This window comes from Poromitra crassiceps (genome assembly GCF_964638095.1).
Source record: "Poromitra crassiceps genome assembly, chromosome: 21".
NCBI lineage: Eukaryota > Metazoa > Chordata > Actinopteri > Beryciformes > Melamphaidae > Poromitra > Poromitra crassiceps.
The window spans coordinates 8,981,856-9,008,900 of NC_139638.1; the positions used below are offsets into that span (position 1 = coordinate 8,981,856).

At 44.4% G+C, this 27,045-nt stretch overlaps 1 protein-coding gene across 3 annotated transcripts in view; it reads right to left on the reverse strand.

The window, feature by feature from the left end:
• The window catches only part of sfswap (splicing factor SWAP), a 169,203-nt gene that overhangs the window by 108,358 nt on the left and 33,800 nt on the right, over window positions 1-27,045 (reverse strand). For all 3 annotated transcript variants that reach the window (XM_083657458.1, XM_083657456.1, XM_083657457.1), the window contains exon 10: window positions 26,800-26,893. In XM_083657458.1, the coding sequence (XP_083513584.1) occupies window positions 26,800-26,893 (94 nt within the window). The remainder of the gene's footprint in view (window positions 1-26,799; window positions 26,894-27,045) is intronic.

Consider the following 27,045-nt stretch of genomic DNA (forward strand, 5'->3'; position numbering starts at 1 on the left):
GATCATATCCTCAAGGGAACCTTGGGCAGAAAATGGGCCGTGCTGTGAAGGAGTCGAGCCCATATGATCGCTTTCATTTTGTGTGGTAAGATCTATCAGCACCGCGTGTTCACAGAGAAAGTGCTTTGGACTGGGCTGAGGGCCTGAAGCCTTTCTCCTGCAGGTGTTCACAGAGAGAGTGCTTTGGAATGGGCTGAGGGCCTGAAGCCTTTCTCCTGCAGGTGTTCACAGAGAGAGTGCTTTGGAATGGGCTGAGGGCCTGAAGCCTTTCTCCTGCAGGTGTTCACAGAGAGAGTGCTTTGGACTGGGCTGAGGGCCTGAAGCCTTTCTCCTGCAGGTGTTCACAGAGAGAGTGCTTTGGACTGGGCTGAGGGCCTGAAGCCTTTCTCCTGCAGGTGTTCACAGAGAGAGTGCTTTGGACTGGGCTGAGGGCCTGAAGCCTTTCTCCTGCAGGTGTTCACAGAGAGAGTGCTTTGGACTGGGCTGAGGGCCTGAAGCCTTTCTCCTGCAGGTGTTCACAGAGAGAGTGCTTTGGAATGGGCTGAGGGCCTGAAGCCTTTCTCCTGCAGGTGTTCACAGAGAGAGTGCTTTGGAATGGGCTGAGGGCCTGAAGCCTTTCTCCTGCAGGTGTTCACAGAGAGAGTGCTTTGGAATGGGCTGAGGGCCTGAAGCCTTTCTCCTGCAGGTGTTCACAGAGAGAGTGCTTTGGAATGGGCTGAGGGCCTGAAGCCATTCTCCTGCAGGTGTTCACAGAGAGAGTGCTTTGGACTGGGCTGAGGGCCTGAAGCCATTCTCCTGCAGGTGTTCACAGAGAGAGTGCTTTGGACTGGGCTGAGGGCCTGAAGCCTTTCTCCTGCAGGTGTTCACAGAGAGAGTGCTTTGGAATGGGCTGAGGGCCTGAAGCCTTTCTCCTGCAGGTGTTCACAGAGAGAGTGCTTTGGAATGGGCTGAGGGCCTGAAGCCTTTCTCCTGCAGGTGTTCACAGAGAGAGTGCTTTGGAATGGGCTGAGGGCCTGAAGCCTTTCTCCTGCAGGTGTTCACAGAGAGAGTGCTTTGGAATGGGCTGAGGGCCTGAAGCCTTTCTCCTGCAGGTGTTCACAGAGAGAGTGCTTTGGAATGGGCTGAGGGCCTGAAGCCTTTCTCCTGCAGGTGTTCACAGAGAGAGTGCTTTGGAATGGGCTGAGGGCCTGAAGCCATTCTCCTGCAGGTGTTCACAGAGAGAGTGCTTTGGAATGGGCTGAGGGCCTGAAGCCTTTCTCCTGCAGGTGTTCACAGAGAGAGTGCTTTGGACTGGGCTGAGGGCCTGAAGCCATTCTCCTGCAGGTGTTCACAGAGAGAGTGCTTTGGAATGGGCTGAGGGCCTGAAGCCTTTCTCCTGCAGGTGTTCACAGAGAGAGTGCTTTGGACTGGGCTGAGGGCCTGAAGCCTTTCTCCTGCAGGTGGAACTGCTGCTGGGGAGAAGTTCTGCCCTGATCCTATTTTCAAAACGCTTCAAACTGACGTATTACATGCAGTCTCTTTTGGAATTTGTGACTTTGTTTCTAATACCTTTGAGACACATGCGCTTGCATTTCACCAAGGGGGAGCCGAGCAAAGCTGCAGAGTTCCTACAGCGAGTAGGGCTCACTTAGGGTGCTTTCTCACTGGCGCCCAGGTACCGTTCCCGAGCACACTTGTCCCCAAATTGAACGTTGCGATCGGTTCTGTTCTTTCACCTGTCTCAACTAACTATCCATACATCTCCTGTGCTGCTGACGTATCCTCCGTCTCGCTCCCTTCACGTCTGTGGACGGTAGAGATAGAAACAAACCACGGGGATTTTATTGCTGTCATTACTACAGCCATGTGTCACCATCCGAACACAATTGGAATGATACTGGTTGTGCATAGTCTTTGATTTATAACTTATAGTGGTACAGTTTTACCACAAACTGCAACTTTATTGACTTGCAAAGTTATGGCGTGCCGTGGCACAATTAAAACGGATTAATAAAAAAGTATTGTCTCTCGTCATTCACCACCATTCATATTCTTTAAGACGCTGGTCCACATAGAGACACTGCATGAAATAGGACACGCCCATCACAGCAGAAAGCTCTCCATTCATTTCCACACACCAGCGTCATTTTCCTTGAATTAAACATAGCTAAAAGCTGTTGTGTGGTGGGGCTATGCAGACAACAAATGTAAAAAATCGCCAGTTAAAGTTTTTTTGTACTCCTGAGCAAAACAAGGAAGCCATTGAGAATTGGCAAGAAGAAAAATGCGGATGTTGCTGTCAAGGAAGTAAGTTGGAGTGTTCATCTTCCGTATATACGATCTTTGTGTGCAACACGTGACATAGGAGAACCCCAGGATTGGGGTGGGAGTTTTTGTTTCCCCTCATTTTGGGCGTGGCTTCTGAATGACGCCGCGCTCCGACGTGTCTCTATCGGGCCCTACCGGAAGGGGAGGGACTTTGGCTCTCTATATCATTGGTGGAGCTCCTGCTGAGGCCACGGGTGCCCAGCCAACTGCTTCCCAGAGGGGGGCGCTGTTCTCGCTCTCTCTGTAGTGCAACGCTTATTGTCTGGTCCTCATCACATGTAATAGGATCTGCATTCTATTGTCATCAAAGAAATTCTTTATTCCATATTTTATAAGTATTACAAACATAGCCTACAGTAAAGAGACAAATATGCATATAGCTTTATACATAATGCCACAGATCTCTTTGTGATGTGGGATGCCGCAGCAGTACACATCATATTGTTACTGGTCCTGGCTTTGTTTCAGGACTGTAGTCCAGGACCAGAACCCACTAACCACAGACTAGTCTGTCCCCCTGCAGGACACAGAGCACACAGGAGACATGATGAACTGCTTCTCGTGGCTAACTGCTTTTACTGTACATGGGAAACACCTGCATGCCATGGGCAGCACCACCACACTTCCAACACACTGCCCTGTAACAGCCCTGAGAGAGAGACACAGAGAGAGAGAGAGAGAGAGAACGCACTACCAAAACAAAGATGGCACCCAACCTCCAATAGTCTTAAAGCAACAGTGCCCCACTGTAACAATTGTTTCTACAGATGCGGGGTAGTGGAAAGTTGATAGCATCTGTTATCACACTACCCAGCTTCCATCGTGATGGCTGTCAATTAGGGGTGCACCGATCACGTTTTTTGCCACCGATCGCCGATCGTCTATGGGAAATATCTGCCCAACCGATCATCGACCGATCACCGATATATAAACTCCTCAAAAAAAGTTTGGAAACGTTATTTCGGTCGATTATTTCTCCACTTTAATAATACCAATTGGCATTGTATTTTATATCGTTGGAAAGCCTGATTAGTGATAGGGCTTTTTTTCTTTCTTTTTTTATATAAAAAAATATCGGCAATCAGCCGAAATATCGGCAATCAGCCGATCGCATATTTGAGGTCAAAATCGGCCGATACAGGTTGCTTGCCGATCGATCGGTGCACCCCTACTGTCATTCATGGTTTATATCCGATACTGATAGTATTGTCTTGTTCCTGAGAATAACTTCAACACTGATTGAAAGAAATAGAAAATGAAGACCAACTAACAGCATCAGACCTGGATATGGAAATGTGTGAGAATGTGAGATTCTTGAGGTACCTCCAAGCCTAATATCCCAGGAAGCACAGTGATGTAAGGCCTAACAACAGGGATTTTGGTAGCAACAGTTATTGGTTAAGCCAGTGGTTCTCAAATGTGGGTCCGGGGACCCCCAGGGGTCCGTGGCACTTTGCAAAGGGGTCCACGAAAAGTTTTCAGGAAAATAAAAAATAAAAACTTTTTTTTTGCAAAAGCTTCATAGTTCAACGAAAATATTGTATGCTTTAAATCTAAAATGGTTCATGGATTACATTCTAATCTAACAAACCAATCAATTTAAAAGTCAAGCACTTTACCGTGGAAACAATTAAGCTTAGCCCAAAATCACAAATCAGAATGAGGGGGTCCCCGGTATATTTTCTATCTTGTAAGGAAGGGGTCCTTGGCTGCAAAACATTTGAGAACCTCTGGGTTAAGCAATACACAGTACATATCTAGCCCGTGCTATTTAGCGAGCTAGGTTAGCCCGGCAGAGTGCTACATCACAGTGATATTCACCTTATTCACCACGCCCACTTTTTCTCTCTTCCGCGTTCAACGCAAACGTATTTGTTCTTCCGGTTCAGTGCTAGTTGCGAAGGCCACTAGTGGCTAATAATATTAGCCACTAGTTAGTTATGTTATATGGCAGTAAAATGCCACTGAATGACCAAATTGATATAACCGTTAACCATTTCGAGTAACACTGATTCCATACGGATCACCAGCGTTAGTTTGTTGTTTATAACGTGGCTATATTCATAACGTTTCTATCTCGGATGCGTTATTTCGAATCGCACATAGGTTACGCAACCTAACATAGGTGCGCAACCTAACGTCCACTCCACTAACGTCATCTTAAGAGCACAATATCCCTGGAATGCAAGTTTAACTAAACGGTTACATGTCCTCTGCATTCTACATAAAATTAAGATATTACGGGTTGTTTTATTTTGTATGTTACATACGTATTGGCCAAGATATGTTACTTTATGGGGGAGTAATTCTGGCAGTTTAGATGCGGAGTGTGCGCAGCCATCTTGCCTGCGGAGTTTTTGGCAAGTCAAAACGGAAATACTATTACAAAATGACGTAATGCGGAAGCGTCCATGTGTGGGCAAAGAATAAGGTGAATAGGACAGGTGAGGATGCATGTACACACTCTCGCTGCTCGTGCTCCAAATACAAACAGACATAACTGACAGAGAGAGAGCAGTACTGCTCTGCTGCCCAGTGACAATCCTACATCCATCCAGCCTCAGTTGACTAACATGCAACTTTGTCTCTTCACTGTTCTCTCTCTGTCTCTCATCCACCATTCCAACCTGTCTCATTTCAACATGGCAGCCAGGCCCATCAGCTACAGAGAGCAGCTCATTTCAAGGTTGACTGTCAGGGCAGTGAGTGTTGAGATCATCTCTCCCCCACATCTGAACTCTGGCTGCGGTCGCTGCTAAATAGAAATTAATACAGGTGTGGTGTGTGGGGGAGACGGGAGAGAGGGGTATATGAAAAGGATGCCAATGCGAAAAGCCAGGAGGAGAGGCAGGAAAAGACAGAGTGGATCGCATCCAGAAAGCATCAACAGCCTCTAGGGGGAAAAGCAGTTAGATTACCGTCTCAACTGAAAGAGGATTTCAGTTGTAAAAAACAAAAACAAGCCGCTCACATAAGGGAATGATTACTTCACCTCAATCAGATGGTGCAAGATGTTACATTTGCATTATGACAAATGTACAGGAAATAGCAGTGATTGAAAGTTGAAATCTGAAACTAGGCCTTCAACTGGTTATAATTGGATTATTGTTTGATCTGTGAGTGAAACCACCAAATGTATACTATTACATAACATATTTAAAACATCTGTCATACACTGACTATTGAAACACACTCATAATCACTCCTGAATAGATATATCATGCTCATATACACGAGTGAAACGTTCTCAGATGTAACACTCGCACACATTTTTTGTAGTCAAAAATGTTGCATATTTGTGACTTCACATGAAGGAAATCTAATTCAGTGGAAACAGAGGCCAGGATAGAAACGAATTCCCTAATTCACCAGAATCGATAAGCCACCGCGCTAACGATACCTAACGATACCTCTTACAGATCATTAAGAATGTTGAACAGTAGCTGCGAGAACGCGAGTAGCTGCGCAACAACCATACTTGCTGTTTCTTTGGAGTTCCAAAAACAGCCAAAAGAATCAATGTAGGTTCAAACTCCAAACGTCCAATATTTACCGTAAATTCCGGACTATAAGCCGCGGCTTTTTTCCCGTTTTTTGGCCTTTTTTGGCCCCTGCGGCTTATATAACGGTGCGGCTTATCTATGGATTTTTTCAGCAAACGGCCACTCGGGAACCTCCAAAATCTATGGATGTTGGTATGAGGCAGAACGAGAGCAAGACAGACATTACGAGAGCGAGACCCTGATTGGATGATGTTGCAAAAAATGTGCCTCGCGACCTGATTGGAGCACTGTGCCACTACGCTCTCTCAGCCACTACGGTAAAACACCCTCCCTCCTCCCTCGCTCCGGGGGGAAAAAGGCAGCGATTGAGCCTGAAAGACAGTCTGAATGAAATTGAATGTAACATTCCCAATTCTATGTATTACATTCTAAAAAACTAACAGCAACATTTTGGAAGGCTAAGCCACACAACTAGCTCGTTGTAATCTAACATCATGCTTCAAAAGATGGAGAACTGGCTGTGTTACGACGATGGCGGCGAGAAGAAGAAGGAAAGAAGGAAATCGAGCAGCACGTAACCTTGGCATCAGGGTGTTGACACAGAGAGCAGACGGCCGAGGTGCCGTTCAGATCCGACTGAAGGCTCAAGTTTGCCAGTGGATCCTGACAGCGTGGAAGAGTGTCAAAACATCCACGATCACCAACGGGTTCCGAAAGGCTGGACTGCTGCGTGATGAAGAGGAGGACGCCGCCAGCTGAGGGCCTTCAGAGGCTGTTCGATTCCGACAGTGACGAAGAGGAGTTCGTTGGTTTTGAGAGCGACAACGAAGGAGAGAGGAGAGTGGCTGACGAAGCCACCCTGAGCCTGTTCGTTTCCGACACTGAAGATGAGGACTTTGGTGGTTTTAGTACGCAGGAAGAAGACGAAGATGATGATTAATGACTTGACTTTTCTGGTTACAGCCGTGTACTGCACCTTAGCCTAAAAGATGAAGACGAGGATTAATGACTTTTCTGGTAGGCTGATTACCGTATATTTTAAGCAGCCGTGTTACTGCAACTTTAGGCTTACGCGCTTACTGTCGTGTTACAGGCACTTTATTTTGCACTTTAAAAAAAACACATTTAATTTAGCCATTGATATTGCCTCGTCAAGCGCTGTAAGCTTTGTTTTTTGTTATGGTACTACTGTAGGCTATAATGTAGATCAGTGGTTTTCAACCTTTTTCATGCCAAGGACCCCTAAATTTACACAGCACAGTACATGTTCTGTAGCTACTATTGCACTAAATGGTAACACTTGAATACGTTATGCAAATATGCAACTTGTTTTGTTGAAATGTTAATAAATGGGAGCTTCCCCAAACAGCCATCTCTTTTCCGACAATCCCCTCTGTGCACGAACCCTTACATATGGTAATTAAACATCAAAACACCCGCGGCTTATAGTCCGGTGCGGCTTATATAAGAAAAAAATAGTCACCTTTGAAGGTGCGGCTTATAGACCGGTGCGCCTTATAGTCCGGAATTTACGGTACCTCATTATCTCCTAAACTGACACTTGTTCTGCACCGAGCCAACCGTCACAACAGTAGCAAACACATGCTGCTTCCCTCAAATGCTAGAAAAACTGCAATAAAGTTAGAGTGTGCCTGGATGACAGAAATGTTATTTTTGTTGTAGAAATTAACAGTGACAATGTGGATGAGACTTGAGTTTATGCGTTAGAGCGTTCAGTAATATTATGAGTACCGGTAAGCACATATCCCTGGTAAGCACTAGGGGTGGGAATCACCAGATGCCCACGATACGATACTAAAACCATACTTGAGTCACGATACGATAGTATTGCGATATATTGAATATTGCGATATTTCGATATATTGAATATTGCGATATTTCGATATATTGATATTTCTTACTTTTTCAACTGCAAATTATGTCCCCAAAGGAAAACCTTGTCAACATCTGGTTTATATAAGAACAATTTTTCAGTCTGTACATCTGACTTCAACCATTTTATTGCAGCAACATTGTCAAGTAGACAGACCAACAACTTTCATAAAGTCATGTCATAGTTGCATGCACCTGACAAACTGAACTGTTTGTTACAGTCTACTTACAGTCCACCTTAACTGGATGTGTGTGTGGACTACTGTACTTAGGTAGTTTTTGAACAATGCAACTTCACTTCACTTACACAAAACATCTTGTGCAGCCCATTCAGTAACTGGGGAATTTGTAAATTACTGTTATGACAAAACTGTTACTGTTAAAAACAAAATGAAAATATGCTACCGTTTGTTTACTGCTGGCCTTGGAACTAAAGTTTATAGCAGCCTGACATGGCTGGCATGGCCTGCAATATCGATACTTGGCGTCCAAATATCGATACAATATCGTCAGGCAAAATATCGCGATACTATGGTGTATTGATTTTCCCCCCACCCCTAGTAAGCACATATCCCTAGTAAGCACATATCCCTAGTAAGCACATATCCCTAGTAAGCACATATCCCTAGTAAGCACATATCCCTGGAGTGTCTTTGGAAACAGCCTCAAGTGTGGCTGCACACATCCTTGAGCTTTTGATTTTGACATGTAGACAAGTAAAAAATAGAATACTCAGTCCCCCAAGCAAGATAAAGTAATGAATGTCACTCACACAATTTAATGATAATTCTTACATGCATATTTCTTGCGTGCAGCCGGTATTTTCTGAACCATTCGGAGCTACTCTTCCATTTGGGCACACATGGATTTCTTTCAGTTACTCACTAGTTGGGCTGCAGACAATATTGGCTCCGTCAGCTCAGCTGTTGGTTGAAACTGTGAGTTCCTGCTGGAAACCTCTTGCTAACTAGCAGTCCAAATGGGGTATGTCACTGACATACACTCACACTACCAACGTACACAGACTGTACCACAGTGCATTCTATTTTCTGCCTCGTCTGTCAGTCAACCACACTACAGTTCTAATATGTCGGGCTGCCTTGACAAGTCTCATCCACATTATCATGATAAATTATATTGTAAACAACTTAAAGTCCCTGGAAACCAGATTTTTTTTTTTTATTATTTAGCATTTTGAGTTCATCACATCACAGGACCCTATGTTAATAAGCCACCAGCCAAATTTGAACGATGATGAACGTCGCAAAGTATATAAATTTAGGTTTGACAGTCATGGCAAAAGTCATGAGAATCAATTCGATTTTAGAGTGTATTTTCTCCCGCGGACTGTGTGGGCGTGTCCCGTCTGCAGCAGGTCTCCTCAGAGAGAGAGAGAGAAGGAAAGAGAGATGGAGTGTGTGTGTGTGTGTGTGTGTGTGTGTGTGTGTGTGTGTGTGTGTTTGCGCGTTGCTCGGCACATAGCCTACTGACAGAGAGGAAGAGATCTCTGCTGCTGCGTGTGTGTCAGTGTGTGTGTGCACGCGTGCGTGCATGCGTGTGATTCGATTAAATCTTATGACGTGATAAGATCATACATTTTAGCACCGCGCGCACCGCTCTCTTCAATGAGGAAATGGAAATCCAGACCTTGTAGAAAAGTGTTGATTTTCGGGGTTAGGGTTGAAAGTAATGTCTGCTACTTTCTGAGGCACACAATTACTCACATAAGACCCTAAATTTAATAGTTAGAAGGTTTCTGTGGATTTTGGTTTCCAGGGACTTTAAATAGGGATAGCACTGACTATACTCCTCCAAATGGACTTGGATAGTTTAGTCCATTTCAGCTGCCTGGAAAACCCTGAAGCTGTGCTATACTTTTTGGAAGCAAGCTTTATATATTCTGGTAATACACAGAACTTTCAATTTGGATCCAATAGCCTAACTAACATAACCAGCTCAGAAACCAGGGTTAAGTAAGTCCAAAGTGAGCTCACTGATTCACTAAACCTGCTACGTGAGAAAGGCCCCCAGGAGTTAACGGATTATGTTACTTTATACAGTGAACAAATTCAATATGAATGCAGTTAAACCTCACAGTTTACAACTCAAAGGTATTATGGACAAGAGCTGGAAGACTTTCAAACTGTTTTATGTTGTACTTGTCGGACATTGGAGTGGACAAGGAAGGACGGAGAACGATCAATATTTATAATGCAATCTAGTTTTATGATGATGAAGCTAAAATAATGTCCAGGAAGTTGTAAAACATTGTGATGCATATTGTTCCCCTGAAAAGAACCAGACCTATGAACAGTTAATGACTTCAAAGTGACAGAGTTAAGGGATAAAGCTGTGTTTGGTGTTAATGACTCCAAAGTGACGGAGTTAAGGGATAAAGCTGTGTTTGGTGTTAATGACTTCAAAGTGACAGAGTTAAGGGATAAAGCTGTGTTTGGTGTTAATGACTTCAAAGTGACAGAGTTAAGGGATAAAGCTGTGTTTGGTGTTAATGACTCCAAAGTGACAGAGTTAAGGGATAAAGCTGTGTTTGGTGTTAACGACTCCAAAGTGACAGAGTTAAGGGATAAAGCTGTGTTTGGTGTTAACGACTCCAAAGTGACAGAGTTAAGGGATAAAGCTGTGTTTGGTGTTAATGACTCCAAAGTGACAGAGTTAAGGGATAAAGTTGTGTTTGGTGTTAATGACTCCAAAGTGACAGAGTTAAGGGATAAAGCTGTGTTTGGTGTTAACGACTCCAAAGTGACAGAGTTAAGGGATAAAGCTGTGTTTGGTGTTAATGACTCCAAAGTGACAGAGTTAAGGGATAAAGTTGTGTTTGGTGTTAATGACTCCAAAGTGACAGAGTTAAGGGATAAAGCTGTGTTTGGTGTTAACGACCCCAAAGTGACAGAGTTAAGGGATAAAGCTGTGTTTGGTGTTAATGACTCCAAAGTGACAGAGTTAAGGGATAAAGCTGTGTTTGGTGTTAATGACTCCAAAGTGACAGAGTTAAGGGATAAAGCTGTGTTTGGTGTTAATGACTCCAAAGTGACAGAGTTAAGGGATAAAGCTGTGTTTGGTGTTAATGACTCCAAAGTGACAGAGTTAAGGGATAAAGCTGTGTTTGGTGTTAATGACTCCAAAGTGACAGAGTTAAGGGATAAAGCTGTGTTTGGTGTTAATGACTCCAAAGTGACAGAGTTAAGGGATAAAGCTGTGTTTGGTGTTAATGACTCCAAAGTGACAGAGTGTTCGCTCGAGTGAATGAGCTCACGTTAGAGGCCGGCAATCAAAATACGTGGATCAAATGAATTGGCACAGCGAGCTATGAAAACATTTAGCCTGACCTCCAGTCCTCCTGGCACCGCCACTGAAGAACACAGAGCTATTATTTGCTGTGATGGATTAGGACAAAAGAAGGTGAGCGTGGAGCAAAGACAATATCAATCTGTGACAGTGAACATTTTATGATTGCAACAGATGTGCCGTGAAACGCCAGCTTATGCTTATGGTACAAAAAAAAATCGTGACAGAGGGAGAAATAATTTTGGCCACGAATGTTTTATTAAAGATAAAACAGTGAAACAAAATACGCCTGCCATTGAAGAGCAGTGTAACTAGTTACTAAGTAACTAGTTACTGTAACTTAACTACTTTTTTCAGTAACTAGTAATCTAACTACGGTAATTACTTTTTCAAATTCAGTAACTCAGTTACAGTTACTAAAATAGTAACTGGGCTAGTTACTAGTTACTTTAGGACATGAAAATAACGGACAACTTCAGAGGATTACCCAGTTTCTGATCCTCAGAGCTAGTCTGGGGAGAGAGCTGCAGCTGCAGCCAGAGCCCCAGAGGCTAATGACCTTGATAGGCTATAAGCCTCCCCAATAAGCGAAGGTTCAATGCCACACTGTGGCACAGCAACACTAACATAATGTGTGCATTAATAACAATCGAAGCAGACTTTTAAAAGTAACGCAAAAGTTACTTTCCCTAGTAACTAATTACTTTGAAGTAACTGGTAACTTTAAAGTAATTAAATTACCTTTTGAGAGAAGTAACTAGTAACTGTAACTAATTACCAATGTTCAGTAACTTTCCCAACACTGTTGAAAAGGAGTGCGATGATTTTGTTTTTGTTGGAAACTGTGGAATGTGATGATTATGGATTGAAGCTGGCAAATGAGGAAGGACAAACATGGCAGCAACACGCTAAAAGACAGAGGGCAATCGCATCGATCAGATATGCTCAGGATCGAGGAACACACTGTCGTGATGTGTGTGTGTGTGTGTGTGTGTGCGCGTGTGTGTGTGTGTGTGTGTGTGTGCACCTTTGTTGGTCAATGTAACGATTCTGACTATGAAGTTGGATATTTGGGCCAAGGCCAATTTAATCAAAACGAGTAGGTTTTGAATTACATACGACGCATAAACAGAAAGAAAAACTCCCCTGAGAGTTTGCAGTGGTGAACAAATCTGCTCTCAGAGGGAATGTAGGCTCAGAGAGTAAATGGGGAAAATACAGGTTATCATAATGTTCTCCAGGTGGTCATGATGCCTGAAGGCCATGCCTCTTCCTTTGGGGGGAGAAAGAATGTTTAAAATCTGGTCCTGGTTTAAAAGCACACCGTCACTGACAATCACTGATAAATCCTGAAAGTGTGAGTGGGTCAAACTTGTGAAAACATTGTATAAAAGATATGCTCGTGTATATTTGGGGGGTTTGGCACATTGCCTCTTGTTTACTGTTACAGACGATGCTAATCTAAAATTGGATCATTGAGAGTGGATTTTGGAAAGCGAGGTTGGATGAGGAGGCAAAGCTTCAAACTTTCTAAATCAGCGCTGCTTTTGGCTGATATATTTTTTGGATCAGAGGCTATCATTTGGAATAAGTTCAGCCCCCCCAAGAGACATTTCACAAGACAATGAAACGTCATTGAAGGCCGAGAGGCGGCGAACGTGTCTGTTGTCTGGGTGCTCTCCAGGCACTGAACGTGTCTGTTGTCTGGGTGCTCTCCAGGCACTGAACGTGTCTGTTGTCTGGGTGCTCTCCAGGCACTGAACGTGTCTGTTGTCTGGGTGCTCTCCAGGCACTGAACGTGTCTGTTGTCTGGGTGCTCTCCAGGCACTGAACGTGTCTGTTGTCTGGGTGCTCTCCAGGCACTGAACGTGTCTGTTGTCTGGCTGCTCTCCAGGCACTGAACGTGTCTGTTGTCTGGCTGCTCTCCAGGCACTGAACGTGTCTGTTGTCTGGGTGCTCTCCAGGCACTGAGCATAATCAGAGGTTGGAAAAGGTCCTGGAAACAGTTTGGCAGAGTGGACTAAAAACTGAAAAGGTCCAAGTGTCAATCTTGTGTGGGGGGAGATCCTCTACCTAGGGGAGAAATTGGGCCCTCCAAAGGGGTGCAGTGCAGCCAGAGGGCTCAAAAGGTGGAGGCGGTGAGCGCATTGAAAGCCACACTGACAGAAAGGGTACTGCATGCTCCGGACCGGGAATGGTCAATTATCTGGGGATGCCTGTGCCAATTTAGTCAGCCAGGACTGCTAAATGCAGTGTTTCTCAAACTTTTTCAGACCAAGGACCACTTAAACCAATGAAGAAAACTCTGGGACCACCTAACTCCCAAAACATCCCCAAAAACAATAGGCCTACTACTTCAACTGTAAATTACAAATTACATGCTAATTAAATGACAAATAGCAGTACAATTAATCTAATTTTTGGCTTCCCACAATTATGAAAACAAGATAACCGATATAAAAAATATATACGGTATATGAAATTTATTTTAGCTAGTCCATTTACTTTTTTTTTTTTTTTTACATTTATTTCTCCTGTTCAGTTCAAATATATTCAAAGTTCAAATAAAGTTTTTTTAAGTTCAATAAATGCACAATGTTGCCAAAGTCAAATAGGCTATCTTTTGCCATCTTCAAGTTGCATTCAGTGATGTTTTTGTGTTCAAATAAGTGTTAAATGGCTCTATATTCTGACAGCAATTACTGAAATAGAGTGTTTGGTCAGTAACTTGGAACTCCCAACCACCCGCTGTACTCTGTCTCTCTCTTGTAGCCCTGCAGGCAGAGTGGACGTATCTCCGCAAGCGTAAGTCCTAGAGAGTCACAGGTGGTGGCGTTGGATTCGGGGTGAAAAAATACATAGTCGTTTATAGGCATCGTGATCTGACCTTGAGTTTTGCAGAAAATGTAAACATTTCTCTGATTGGATAATGGGAGGTAAAAAAAAATGAAAAAAATATAAATCTACTCGCGGACCACTAGGGGGCGCCCGCCACTGTTTGAGAAACACTGCTAATCGGAGGCAGCTCCGCGCTGAAAAGAATGAGTTCAGATGAGGGAAGGAGCATAGTAGTGACAATGAAGATAGGACCGACACAGCATTAAGTGTAAAGCCCATGGCACACCAAACGAACATTCTCAAACAAACACAAACAAACACGAACAAACACGAACAAAGACAAATGTTCGTTTGGTGTGCCATGGGCTTTAAGCCCATGGCACACCAAACGAACATTCTCAAACAAACACAAACAAACACGAACAAACACGAACAAAGACAAATGTTCGTTTGGTGTGCCATAGCTGTCTGTCCTTGTCTGTTCGTGTTCGACGATGTTCGGTGATGTTCGCCCGGATTCAACATGTTCAATCCGTGCTTGTTCGGTGTTCGCTGTTCGCGGTCGTCTGGTCAGAGCCTCCTCTACTAACGTTACACGCGACGCAGCAAACACACGTTTCTCTGCCATGTGCCATCACACTGGGCATCAACACTAGCGGGAGACTTATCCCATGCACTCCCGCAAATAAGTAATGTTATGCGCAGCACGGTTACGTCATTATATCTTACCGAGAGGCAGAGAGGGAACATAACATAACTAGCTAGCCGTTCAGAAACGCATGTAAACAGCCGTGTGATTAGTGAACGTCAGTAAAATAAGGAGAGAGCTGCAGGTGCTTATGCAGAACTAGTGCAGGATTAAGTGCACAGTGGGTAATGACCCGCTGTGATGAAGAATATAACCAGATTAACAATGTTGATAGCAGAGAAAACACTGTCGGCTGCCAGCAGCAGCACCTCCCAGGCTCCTAGCTAGCCTGTCACATGATGCCTTCATGGTCCCTTGATAAAGTCTGCAGAAAGAAGCACGTTACCTCCCTCTCTCAAGAAGCGTGACGTGAGTGTGGCGTTTAAGGCCATCTGTCGCTACAAAATAAATAAACGGGTGTATCATTGTATTATTCGACAGACATGTAACTAACTTTGCCAGTCTGAGCCATCTTCTATGTGCTGCCTGTAACACAGTGCAGTTTATATTTTTCTGGTGTTTCTTTTTTACATGTGTGGGACAGGCAAATGTCTCAAAATGTTTTATTTTTTTGTAATGATAATTTTATTTCAAATTGTTTTATTTATTTAGTTTTAATATATTTTAAATTGTAACATATTTCATGTATTTTAGTCTGTGATACGTGAAACCGTGGCATTTTTGTCCAATCATACCATCAAAAAACTCATGCCGGCACATCCCTAGATACCTCTTGTTTATTATATCGCAATCACAATCGCAAATCTACCATAAACGCTAATCGCATTTGGTCAGCTTCTTCTTCTTTGTGGTTTTACGGCAGTTGGCATAGTTATTGTTGCATTACCGCCACCATTTGGCTGAAATTAGAACAACTGTTGTGCTGAATATGTTTGGTCGGTGTGCCATGCTTTCAAACAATCTCCAACATCTGCCAACATTCACAGACAATTGTCTGTTCTTGTTTGTTGGTGTTTGTTGGAGAATGTTTGATTGGTGTGCCATGGCCTTATGTCTGGTCTTCAACCTGCCATCCAATTTGTCCAACTGTGTAACTTGCATCATTATTATGGGCCTTTTTCACAGCAGCCATGTTGTGTCTAAAAGGCAGGGTTAAACACAGGTGCAACCAAAACATCAACGAGGGCCCCAGGCACTGGAACACCTAAATGGATTGGAAGTTGGAATTAATGTTTTGGTTGCACCTGTGTTTACCCTGCTGTTCAGATACAAAATGGCTGCTGTGAAAAAAGTCAATTGGTTGTTGCTTTAGACATACAGTACATAGGAGCAGGTCCGCCCATAAGGGAGGGGGGGGGGGGGGGGGGGGTAAAGGGGGAAGCTTCCAGGGGCGTCGCCACTAGGGGGGACGCTGGAGCCAGGCAAGAAAAAAAAAAAAAAAAAAAACTAAAATATATCTCCCATCCTGAAAATGCAGCAACTAATTTATTTTTTTTGCAAGGAGTCGAACAAATACACAAAACACAGCAGCAGTAACAAGGCATGCTTGGGCAGGAGTGCTCCTGTGGAAAAATAGTGCCATTCTGATGTAATCCCCCATCCGACCAGTGCAGTGAGAGGCAGCAATGTGCCGCAAGGCATCTAGTCTGCCGGAAAGCCTAAAGAAGAAGAAGAAGAACAACAACAAGGCAGGCTTGGGGCAGACCATTTTGCTTGGGGCAGCAGCAGCTAGAGGGACCATTTATGGTGTAACACACAACACAGACAGGTGATAGCAAACAAAACAAGACCGGTGATAGCAAAATGCCAGGAGCAAAACAAAAGTCAGGATGCCAAAATCGCAAGGCAAAACAAAAAGCGGGAGCAGGCAAGGCCTTTAGAGCCAAATAATAATCTGTTAACAAACTTTTTTCAGTCAGCTCCGAAAGCTGCAGCGTTGATATGAGTAAAGCGCGTGCGGGGGAGGGGGGGGGGGGCATAGTGGCTGGACCCTTCCAGGGGCACTGCCATCTCTCTGGGCGGCCCTGCATAGGAGCACAGACATTACGGGCTTTTGCACATCAAGTCTGTATTTTTTCGTCTGAAATTGTCGCAGGTTTAAAATAAACCTCATGTTGTGTCACTCACGTTTACACACCGACTCCGAAACTTTCTTTTTAAAATGTTCACAAACTGCTTTGACAGAAATGGGCAGACTCCCTGGGGGCACCTGACGCCCTGTTGTAAACCACTGGCTTAGATTATTGAGACAGCTAGCACCCTCGTGCATGTGCTCACTCTGCCTTCACCCGTAGATGCGAGACCAGGACTGCTGGTCTGTTCACATAGGACCTAAGTGATTCATGGGTTTAGCCTATGTTTAGGATTTCAGTTTAGTTCTGTTATTTTCTTTGCCATGTTTGTAGTTATTTTGAGTCATTAGCCTTATTTTGTTCCATGCCTCTTGAGTAATTTTTTTAATGTTTTGCAACAACCCATCTGAAAAATGCCTGTTTCCCACAAATCAAACATCAGTGGTGAACCTGCAGCCTGCCTCTGCCTCGTCTCCTGCTCGTCATCCTAACACTGATATCGTGTCTGTGTAATTAGAATTATACTGTTCCCCTCGGAGCACATGTACTCCCCAACAGCGCAGCAAAGTGACATTTACGAGCATGATCTCTGAAAATAATTGAAAATGTCCACCTCAGCTTTTGAACATCAAGCTACACGTGCTCCCTTTTCAATTTTCTGGGTATCATGAAATTGATGATAGCCAGAAAAAATATATATATATATTATATTTATATTATAATATATTTTGAGGGTTGTAAAACAGGAGTATGGCAATTTAATTCTGGTGCAGCACAACAAAGGACGCAAAAACAAAAGGTTAAAAAGAATAATTGAAAACACCTACTGTACTGCCATAATATTGATATACTGTAGATCATACCTGCAAATAAGATTTCTATTGACTCTGTAAAGTGTTGGAGGAAAAAACAAGGCTAAATCCAAGAAGAATTAGCAAAGGGTGTAACCAAATGTATTGGCTGCTGCGATATAGATTTTATTCCTTACCGCACAAATGAGTGAAGCCATCCAAAACCGGCGCGGTATTAACCGGGGGGCAGGGGGTGATCGGATGTTAAAGTAATTGGTTCCTAAATAAACGTTTTAAATTAATTTATTATAGTAAGTCTATTCTTTATAGCTTCTATAGTCGATCTTCATTCCAGTGTTTTCATTAAGAAGCCGACTTTGCAGTTTGCAGCAGGAATATTTGATTGGTCTGCATTCAACAAAGACATATTTGGCGAGCTTCCTCTCTCTCTCCCACACCTGGCCGCTGTCAGCCAGACTCCTGCTGCACACCTGGCCTCTGTCAGCCAGGCTCCTGCTGCACACCTGGCCTCTGTCAGCCAGGCTCCTGCTGCACACCTGGCCTCTGTCAGCCAGGCTCCTGCTGCACACCTGGCCTCTGTCAGCCAGGCTCCTGCTGCACACCTGGCCACTGTCAGCCAGGCTCCTGCTGCACACCTGGCCTCTGTCAGCCAGGCTCCTGCTGCACACCTGGCCTCTGTCAGCCAGGCTCCTGCTGCACACCTGGCCTCTGTCAGCCAGGCTCCTGCTGCACACCTGGCCTCTGTCAGCCAGACTCCTGCTGCACACCTGGCCTCTGTCAGCCAGACTCCTGCTGCACACCTGGCCTCTGTCAGCCAGGCTCCTGCTGCACACCTGGCCTCTGTCAGCCAGGCTCCTGCTGCACACCTGGCCTCTGTCAGCCAGACTCCTGCTGCACAGCTGGCCTCTGTCAGCCAGACTCCTGCTGCACACCTGGCCTCTGTCAGCCAGGCTCCTGCTGCACACCTGGCTGCTGTCAGCCAGGCTCCTGCTTCACACCTGGCTGCTGTCAGCCAGGCTCCTGCTGCACACCTGGCCTCTGTCAGCCAGGCTCCTGCTTCACACCTGGCCTCTGTCAGCCAGGCTCCTGCTGCACACCTGGCCTCTGTCAGCCAGGCTCCTGCTGCACACCTGGCCTCTGTCAGCCAGGCTCCTGCTGCACACCTGGCCTCTGTCAGCCAGGCTCCTGCTGCACACCTGGCCTCTGTCAGCCAGACTCCTGCTTCACACCTGGCCACTGTCAGCCAGACTCCTGCTTCACACCTGGCCACTGTCAGCCAGACTCCTGCTTCACACCTGGCCACTGTCAGCCAGGCTCCTGCTTCACACCTGGCCACTGTCAGCCAGGCTCCTGCTTCACACCTGGCCACTGTCAGCCAGACTCCTGCTTCACACCTGGCCACTGTCAGCCAGACTCCTGCTTCACACCTGGCTGCTGTCAGCCAGACTCCTGCTTCACACCTGGCCACTGTCAGCCAGGCTCCTGCTTCACACCTGGCCACTGTCAGCCAGACTCCTGCTTCACACCTGGCCACTGTCAGCCAGACTCCTGCTGCACACCTGGCTGCTGTCAGCCAGGCTCCTGCTGCACTCGCTACGATTTGGCTTCATTTGTGGGGAGCATTTTGATTCACCTTTTCATATCACAGGAGCACTTTTTACCTCCGCTAAATTGACCACTATGTTGGGTCAATCAATCAATCAATCAAGCGCGCTTGGTGCTCGATAGGGATGGGAATCACCAGATGCCCACGATACGATACTAAAACGATAGTTGAGTCACGATACGATAGTATTGCGATATGCTAGTATTGCGATATATTGAATATTGCGATATATTGTGATTTCTTACTTTTTCAATGGCAAATTATATCCCCAAAGGAAAACTGTCAACATCTGGTTTATATAAGATCAATTTTCCAGTCTGTTCCATCTGACTTCAACCATTTTATTGCAGCAACATTGTCAAGTAGACAGAATCAATTGAAAAAGCAATTGATTCTATTATTATAGTACTGTAATAGCAAACATTATTTATTGTTAATTTATTATTAACACATTGAGTGCCAAGGACGTCTCTGGACGTCCTAAAAAAATGTAACGAGGAGTGCCAAGGACGTCTGTGGAAGTCCTAAAATCATAATTCATATTATTCCATAATTCTGCTGTTTAAGGTCGTACCTAGCCAGTGAGCATGAATCCCTTCAAGGGATCACACGGCGCCACCTTAAACATCGACACGGAAGCTGCGCCACCCACCTCAGATCCTTTACTTTGTGCAGGAGAAAGCAGGGAAAGACGTGATCAAAGAGGAAACCGATGCATGCTTCAGCCAGAGCCGTATTGCTCTGTCTGCAGCGGAGAGTGGGCTCGGCTGCATCCGCGCTCACAACTGAGCTCTTATGCTTCTATCTATCTCCACACGATTCCCTGCCAGAAAGCCAGCATCCGAAGCCGAACGGCCAAGCCTTTTCGTTCAGTCGCGTTTGGCATTTCCTTGATGCGCGCTGGGATCCGTCCGGGGCAAAAACGGAGTCGAGAAAACAAACTCTGTGCGTGTGGGGAGGAGCCCGCAGCTCAGAGGTGGAGAGGGAGGGGGGGGGGGGAGAGGGGGGGGGGCACGCAGGCTGCACAGAAACCACACCACGCCACCACATCAGAAAACACCAGCCAGAGTCAGTGAATGTGCTCGAAATTAGAGTGCAAAAGGTATTCATAAAAGTGACTATATCTTGGAAAGTAAAAAAAAACGACAGAAAACCCTTGAAAGTGCACTTTTTTCAGAGGCTGTCATTTCATAATGGAACTGTCTAGAAACAAAATTTCTTCTTTGGAAGAAGCAGGAGTGTTCAATGTTTCATTAAAGTCCAGCCCTCTCAATATAGCCCTAAAAAAAATAATTCTATAGCTGTTTTCAACTGAATGGAAGTGAATCTGGCACAGGCTGCAGACAATTTTACTGAAGCGCTGTGGCACTCAATGTGTTAACAACATTTATTTGCACATAATATAATAAAATATCGATACAATATCATCAGGCAAAATATTGCGATACTATGGTGTATCGATTTTTTCCCCCACCCCTAGTGCCCGACTGCATTCGAGTGCCGTTTGTTTTGTGCGTGGGTAAAACATATGTTCTCTGCAGGCAGCTCGTTGTCCTTTTCTCTGCCATCAACACTTTCAGCACGACACTGAAGAAGACGCATTAGCATTTCTTTGTTGTGGGTAATCGGCCACATTGCGCGCATTGCTTGACCCTTATATTAGTGCTGTTGCAATTCTTCTAATTAACTATCTGTGTCTCTGCTCGTTTAGGTGCGGTGAAGCGGTAATCAGTTATCACTTATACCTGAAGAAGCCACGGCAAAACACATTGTATGTCTGTAGCTGTCTTCTTCCACAGCCGTCAATTTGCTTTTGTATAATTGAGACTCAACATATGTTTTCAGGTATCCAAGAAATTGTGATATTTTTACACTACTAGTGGCTCCTTTCCGTATTTTGGTTTGTTGACTCAGTTCTCAGTCTCTGACCACGTTGCTCACCTAGAGACTGACAACTTTCTCCCAGCTTTCCTTGTTAAAAGTGGGTGGAAACATTTAGAGATAAAAAAAAAATTCCTTCATGCAGTAGGGGGCGCTGACATGCAGAAGTCGTGTGCTTGTAAACGAATAAAAGGGAATCAAATAATGTAACGTTTGATAGGGACATCCATTGAATGTTTTGAAAAGTTCTGTTCGGTAACGTGACAAAGGGCTGTAGGTTTGTTAGCAGCGGTTCTCACCCCCATTCAAACGACTATTTTTGTTCCCAGACGATTGCTAGGGGGAGATCTCCAATTGTCTGGGAGCCGAGACGATGTTGCACTTAATATCCAAGGGCTACTCATTAAAACCTACTAGCAGCATACCAGTGTGTAGCATACTAGCTAGTTCTAATGTACACCAAGGGCTACTCATTAAAACCTACTAGCAGCATACCAGTGTGTAGCATACTAGCTAGTTCTAACGGACACCAAGGGCTACTCATTAAAACCTACTAGCAGCATACCAGTGTGTAGCATACTAGCTAGTTCTAACGTACACCAAGGGCTACTCATTAAAACCTACTAGCAGCATACCAGTGTGTAGCATACTAGCTAGTTCTAACGTACACCAAGGGCTACTCAATAAAACCTACTAGCAGCTTACCAGTGTGTAGCATACTAGCTAGTTCTAATGTACACCAAGGGCTACTCATTAAAACCTACTAGCAGCATACCAGTGTGTAGCATACTAGCTAGTTCTAATGTACACCAAGGGCTACTCATTAAAACCTACTAGCAGCTTACCAGTGTGTAGCATACTAGCTAGTTCTAACGTACACCAAGGGCTACTCATTAAAACCTACTAGCAGCTTACCAGTGTGTAGCATACTAGCTAGTTCTAACGTACACCAAGGGCTACTCATTAAAACCTACTAGCAGCATACCAGTGTGTAGCATACTAGCTAGTTATAATGTACACCAAGGGCTACTCATTAAAACCTACTAGCAGCTTACCAGTGTGTAGCATACTAGCTAGTTCTAACGTACACCAAGGGCTACTCATTAAAACCTACTAGCAGCATACCAGTGTGTAGCATACTAGCTAGTTCTAACGTACACCAAGGGCTACTCATTAAAACCTACTAGCAGCATACCAGTGTGTGGCATACTAGCTAGTTCTAACGTACACCAAGGGCTACTCATTAAAACCTACTAGCAGCATACCAGTGTGTAGCATACTAGCTAGTTCTTCTAACGTACACCAAGGGCTACTCATTAAAACCTACTAGCAGCATACCAGTGTGTAGCATACTAGCTAGTTCTAACGTACACCAAGGGCTACTCATTAAAACCTACTAGCAGCATACCAGTGTGTAGCATACTAGCTAGTTCTAATGTACACCAAGGGCTACTCATTAAAACCCACTAGCAGCTTACCAGTGTGTAGCATACTAGCTAGTTCTAATGTACACCAAGGGCTACTCATTAAAACCTACTAGCAGCATACCAGTGTGTAGCATACTAGGTAGTTCTAATGTACACCAAGGGCTACTCATTAAAACCTACTAGCAGCATACCAGTGTGTAGCATACTAGCTAGTTCTAATGTACACCAAGGGCTACTCATTAAAACCCACTAGCAGCTTACCAGTGTGTAGCATACTAGCTAGTTCTAATGTACACCAAGGGCTACTCATTAAAACCTACTAGCAGCATACCAGTGTGTAGCATACTAGCTAGTTCTAATGTACACCAAGGGCTACTCATTAAAACCCACTAGCAGCTTACCAGTGTGTAGCATACTAGCTAGTTCTAACGTACACCAAGGGCTACTCATTAAAACCTACTAGCAGCTTACCAGTGTGTAGCATACTAGGTAGTTCTAATGTACACCAAGGGCTACTCATTAAAACCTACTAGCAGCATACCAGTGTGTAGCATACTAGCTAGTTCTAACGTACACCAAGGGCTACTCATTAAAACCTACTAGCAGCATACCAGTGTGTAGCATACTAGCTAGTTCTTCTAACGTACACCAAGGGCTACTCATTAAAACCTACTAGCAGCATACCAGTGTGTAGCATACATACTAGCTAGTTCTAACTAGGGGTCGACCGATTATCGGTTTGGCCGATTATTATGGCCGATATTCAGCATTTTGCCGATTATCTGTATCGGCATTTTCATTGGCTGTTTGCCGATATAATACATTTATTAAAAAATTATTTACTTTCGCCATGAAGCGCTGCAGAAGCCTGTGTGACTCTCTCTCTGCTGCAGCCCCTGTCTGCCCTGTGGCAATGTCCCGCCCACAGCGCTATCTGATTGGTTACATATTGAGCCAGAGCCTATCAGAATGCTCCTCAGAGATGAAATTTGAGACGCTGCCTGCCCCACAAAGCTCGTTGATAAGCGAGTGGACTCTGCCTGCGGGTGTGTGAGCGAGTGTGACTGTCTGCCTTCCCTAAACTTTCTCCAACAACACAGACAGACACACACAAACGCAGACTGTTCGCAAATGTTCGTTTGGTGTGCCATAGCAGTCCGTCCGTGTCTGTCTGTGTCTGTCCGTGCCCGTTGGAGAAAGTCTGATACGATTGGTGTACCTTGTAAACTGGGGCAGGACACAAGATTTTAATTCCATAGCGTCCACGGTGTAGCGTCGCTCTTTTTGAATCAAATGGCCATGGTTGTCAAGCGCGAAGCTGTTTTATTAATCAATAGTCCTGTAGCGTCCTGAAAATATATATCTCCAATCCACTCGCATGTGTAACGCAGCGCAAGCAGACTGCTGCAGGCAACCACTTTTCAGAGCGGAGGAGGAAGAAGGAACCGAATAAAGTAGGATGAGACATTAGTACGTCAGCGGACTCGTTTGCAATAAAAAGGGAACCGAATAAACTAGGATGAGACATTGGTCAGCAGATGCCCGCATGAACCTGTCTGTGTTCTCCTTTGAGAGAGCCTGGTGCGAGGTTAGTGTCAAGTAGTGTAAGCTGAGGGAAACCCTCTTTATTATTTTGTTTCTGTGGTGAGCTGTTAGTTTGTTTAAAGTAGCCTACACAGCTTTATCTTGATAATGTGCCCAAGTCTCCACTAGATTGAACACACACACACACACACACACACACACACACACACACACACACACATACATACACTTTGATTCATATCAATATTAATAGAGTGAATATTTTCAAATAATATTGTAGTTGGATAAACTGAAGAAAATGAATTTCAACAACGGGTCGTGTTATTCTAAATTTTGACACCAATATTTAAATTTTTACTGCAAACATATATCGGTTCCAAAATATCGGTTATCGGTGTCTTTCATTGCCGATAATCGATATCGATATCGGCCCTGAAAAACCCATATCGGTCGATCCCTAGTTCTAACGTACACCAAGGGCTACTCATTAAAACCCACTAGCAGCTTACCAGTGTGTAGCATACTAGCTAGTTCTAACGTACACCAAGGGCTACTCATTAAAACCTACTAGCAGCATACCAGTGTGTAGCATACTAGCTAGTTCTAACGTACACCAAGGGCTACTCATTAAAACCTACTAGCAGCATACCAGTGTGTAGCATACTAGCTAGTTCTAACGTACACCAAGGGCTACTCATTAAAACCTACTAGCAGCATACCAGTGTGTAGCATACTAGCTAGTTCTAACGTACACCAAGGGCTACTCATTAAAACCTACTAGCAGCATACCAGTGTGTAGCATACTAGCTAGTTCTAATGTACACCAAGGGCTACTCATTAAAACCTACTAGCAGCATACCAGTGTGTAGCATACTAGCTAGTTCTAACGTACACCAAGGGCTACTCATTAAAACCTACTAGCAGCATACCAGTGTGTAGCATACTAGCTAGTTCTAACGTACACCAAGGGCTACTCATTAAAACCTACTAGCAGCATACCAGTGTGTAGCATACTAGCTAGTTCTAACGTACACCAAGCGGCTAAATCAGTCAGCTCAACAGGTGGGAAGGAAGGGGTGGGTGGGTCAAGGGAGTCGAGAGAGAGAGCGAGCGAGAGAGGTAAGGAAAGAGGAGAGGACATGAGACAAGCAAGGTCAGAGACAAGGGACTAAAGAGACAAGAAGGGACTAATGAGACAAGGCAGTAATGGGAGGGAAAGATGATTGGATGGATGGAGGACAGTCAATGACATCTTGTATGTCTTTTCTAATTGGGCGGCGTGTCTTTTGTGTGTGTGTGTGTGTGTGTGTGTGTGTGTGTGTGTGTGTGTGTGTGTGTGTGTGTTTATTTGTTGTGTTATCTAATCTGACCACTTGATTGATCCCAAAAGAATAGTCTAATCACACTAATAAATGATCACACACTCAGCTCAGACAGCAGCCGTGACAAAACAAACACCACCAAAGGCATCTTCTCACTACATCAAGTCAAACCTTTAGTGGGGCCTTTGTCAAAAGGGAACTGGAACATTATACATTACAGATGAGGTCAGATGTTTGCATACACTTAGGTCATTAAAACTCATTTTTAACCACTCCACTGATTTCAGGTCAATGACAAATGTATTTTTTTCCAACAATTGTTGTACAGACTGATTGTTTCACTTACAATTCATAACATCACAAGTCCAGCGGGTCAGAAGTTTGCATACACTAAGTTTACTGTGCCTTTAAACAGCTTGGAAAAATGCGAGAAAATTATGCCATGGCTTTAGGAGCTTCTGATAGGCTAATTGAGATAATTGGAGTCAATTGGAGGTGTGTCTGTGGAGGCGTCAGGGTTGGGGGTTAAGTTAGGGCAGTGATACTCAACTGGCGGCCCGCGGGCCACATGTGGCCCGCGATGGAATTGCAAAAAAAAAAAAAAAAATGTACAGGTTACCTGAACGCAACATGCAAGATACCCGCTGAATAAGTGTCCAAATGTTCATGTCATTCTGGCCAATACTCCACTTCTGTTATAGCATTTCAGTCTGGAATATGGAATATCTTTCAATAATCTATGATTTAGCTGCTAAATTGTCAAATACGCCGTATGCTCGCTACCCAGGCACTTATGCCTGTACTTAACCTAACTAACTTAACCTAACAAACTATCCGGTGTGCACGACATTGTCAGACTAAACTCCGGCTGACACCCCAAAAACCTACAATGCGCTACAGAAAAATGTATATTGATTGTTTATTAACTGGCCCCTGGCCTTCTATCATTTCACGAAAGTGGCCCCCAGGCAAAGCAAGTTGAGTATCCCTGAGTTAGGGTGTCACTTAAACTCATAGTTTGAGAGGTTATGGATTAGTCCTTATATGTCTTAATTTCTCTAATAACCTCTGGGCCTAAACTTTCAATCAATACACAGCTTTCCTCTGGAGAGATGATCAGCAGGAGAGCAAAGAGACAGATGTGTCTTACAGGCCAGACACACTGGAAACAGATCCGACGTGGAAGCGTCATTACATTTGATTTTAACTGGCATGAAAACGGTCTTAAAAAGCTTGAAATGTTATCTCACAGAGACCTGTGGCCACGCTGTTTTACAGGGTGCAGGTTTCTTTTCTTTTTCCTCGGTGATGAAACGGTCTTGTTTTCGCAATTGGTTTCATTCCGATTTTTCTCAAGTTATTGAGATAACATCGAACTCACTGTGAAGTTGAACCCAGTATTGTCTCTGGGATAAAACAGCTGGAGATATTGCTACATCCCTACCAAAGAACGATCAAATTGGGGAGAATAATCTGTCAAACAAAAATATCCTGTGTCAAGGAGGAGGAGACGGGAATGAGAAATGGCCAAGGAAGAGGGAGAGGGTATCTCTCTCACACTCACACACACACACAGACACACACACACACACACACACACACACACACACACACACACACACACACGGCTGACGTTACCTCTGGCAAGCTTATTCCTTCTTTCTGCATGAAGTAATTCTTCTTAAACTCGTAATAGGTGTTGTACTGGTTCCAGGTCTGCAGAAAGTCAAACCTGCAGTGAGCAGACATGCAGCAGCACAACATATGAGATGAGAGGTTAAACTCGTAATAGGTGTTGTACTGGTTCCAGGTCTGCAGAAAGTCAAACCTGCAGTGAGCAGACATGCAGCAGCACAACATATGAGATGAGAGGTTAAACTCGTA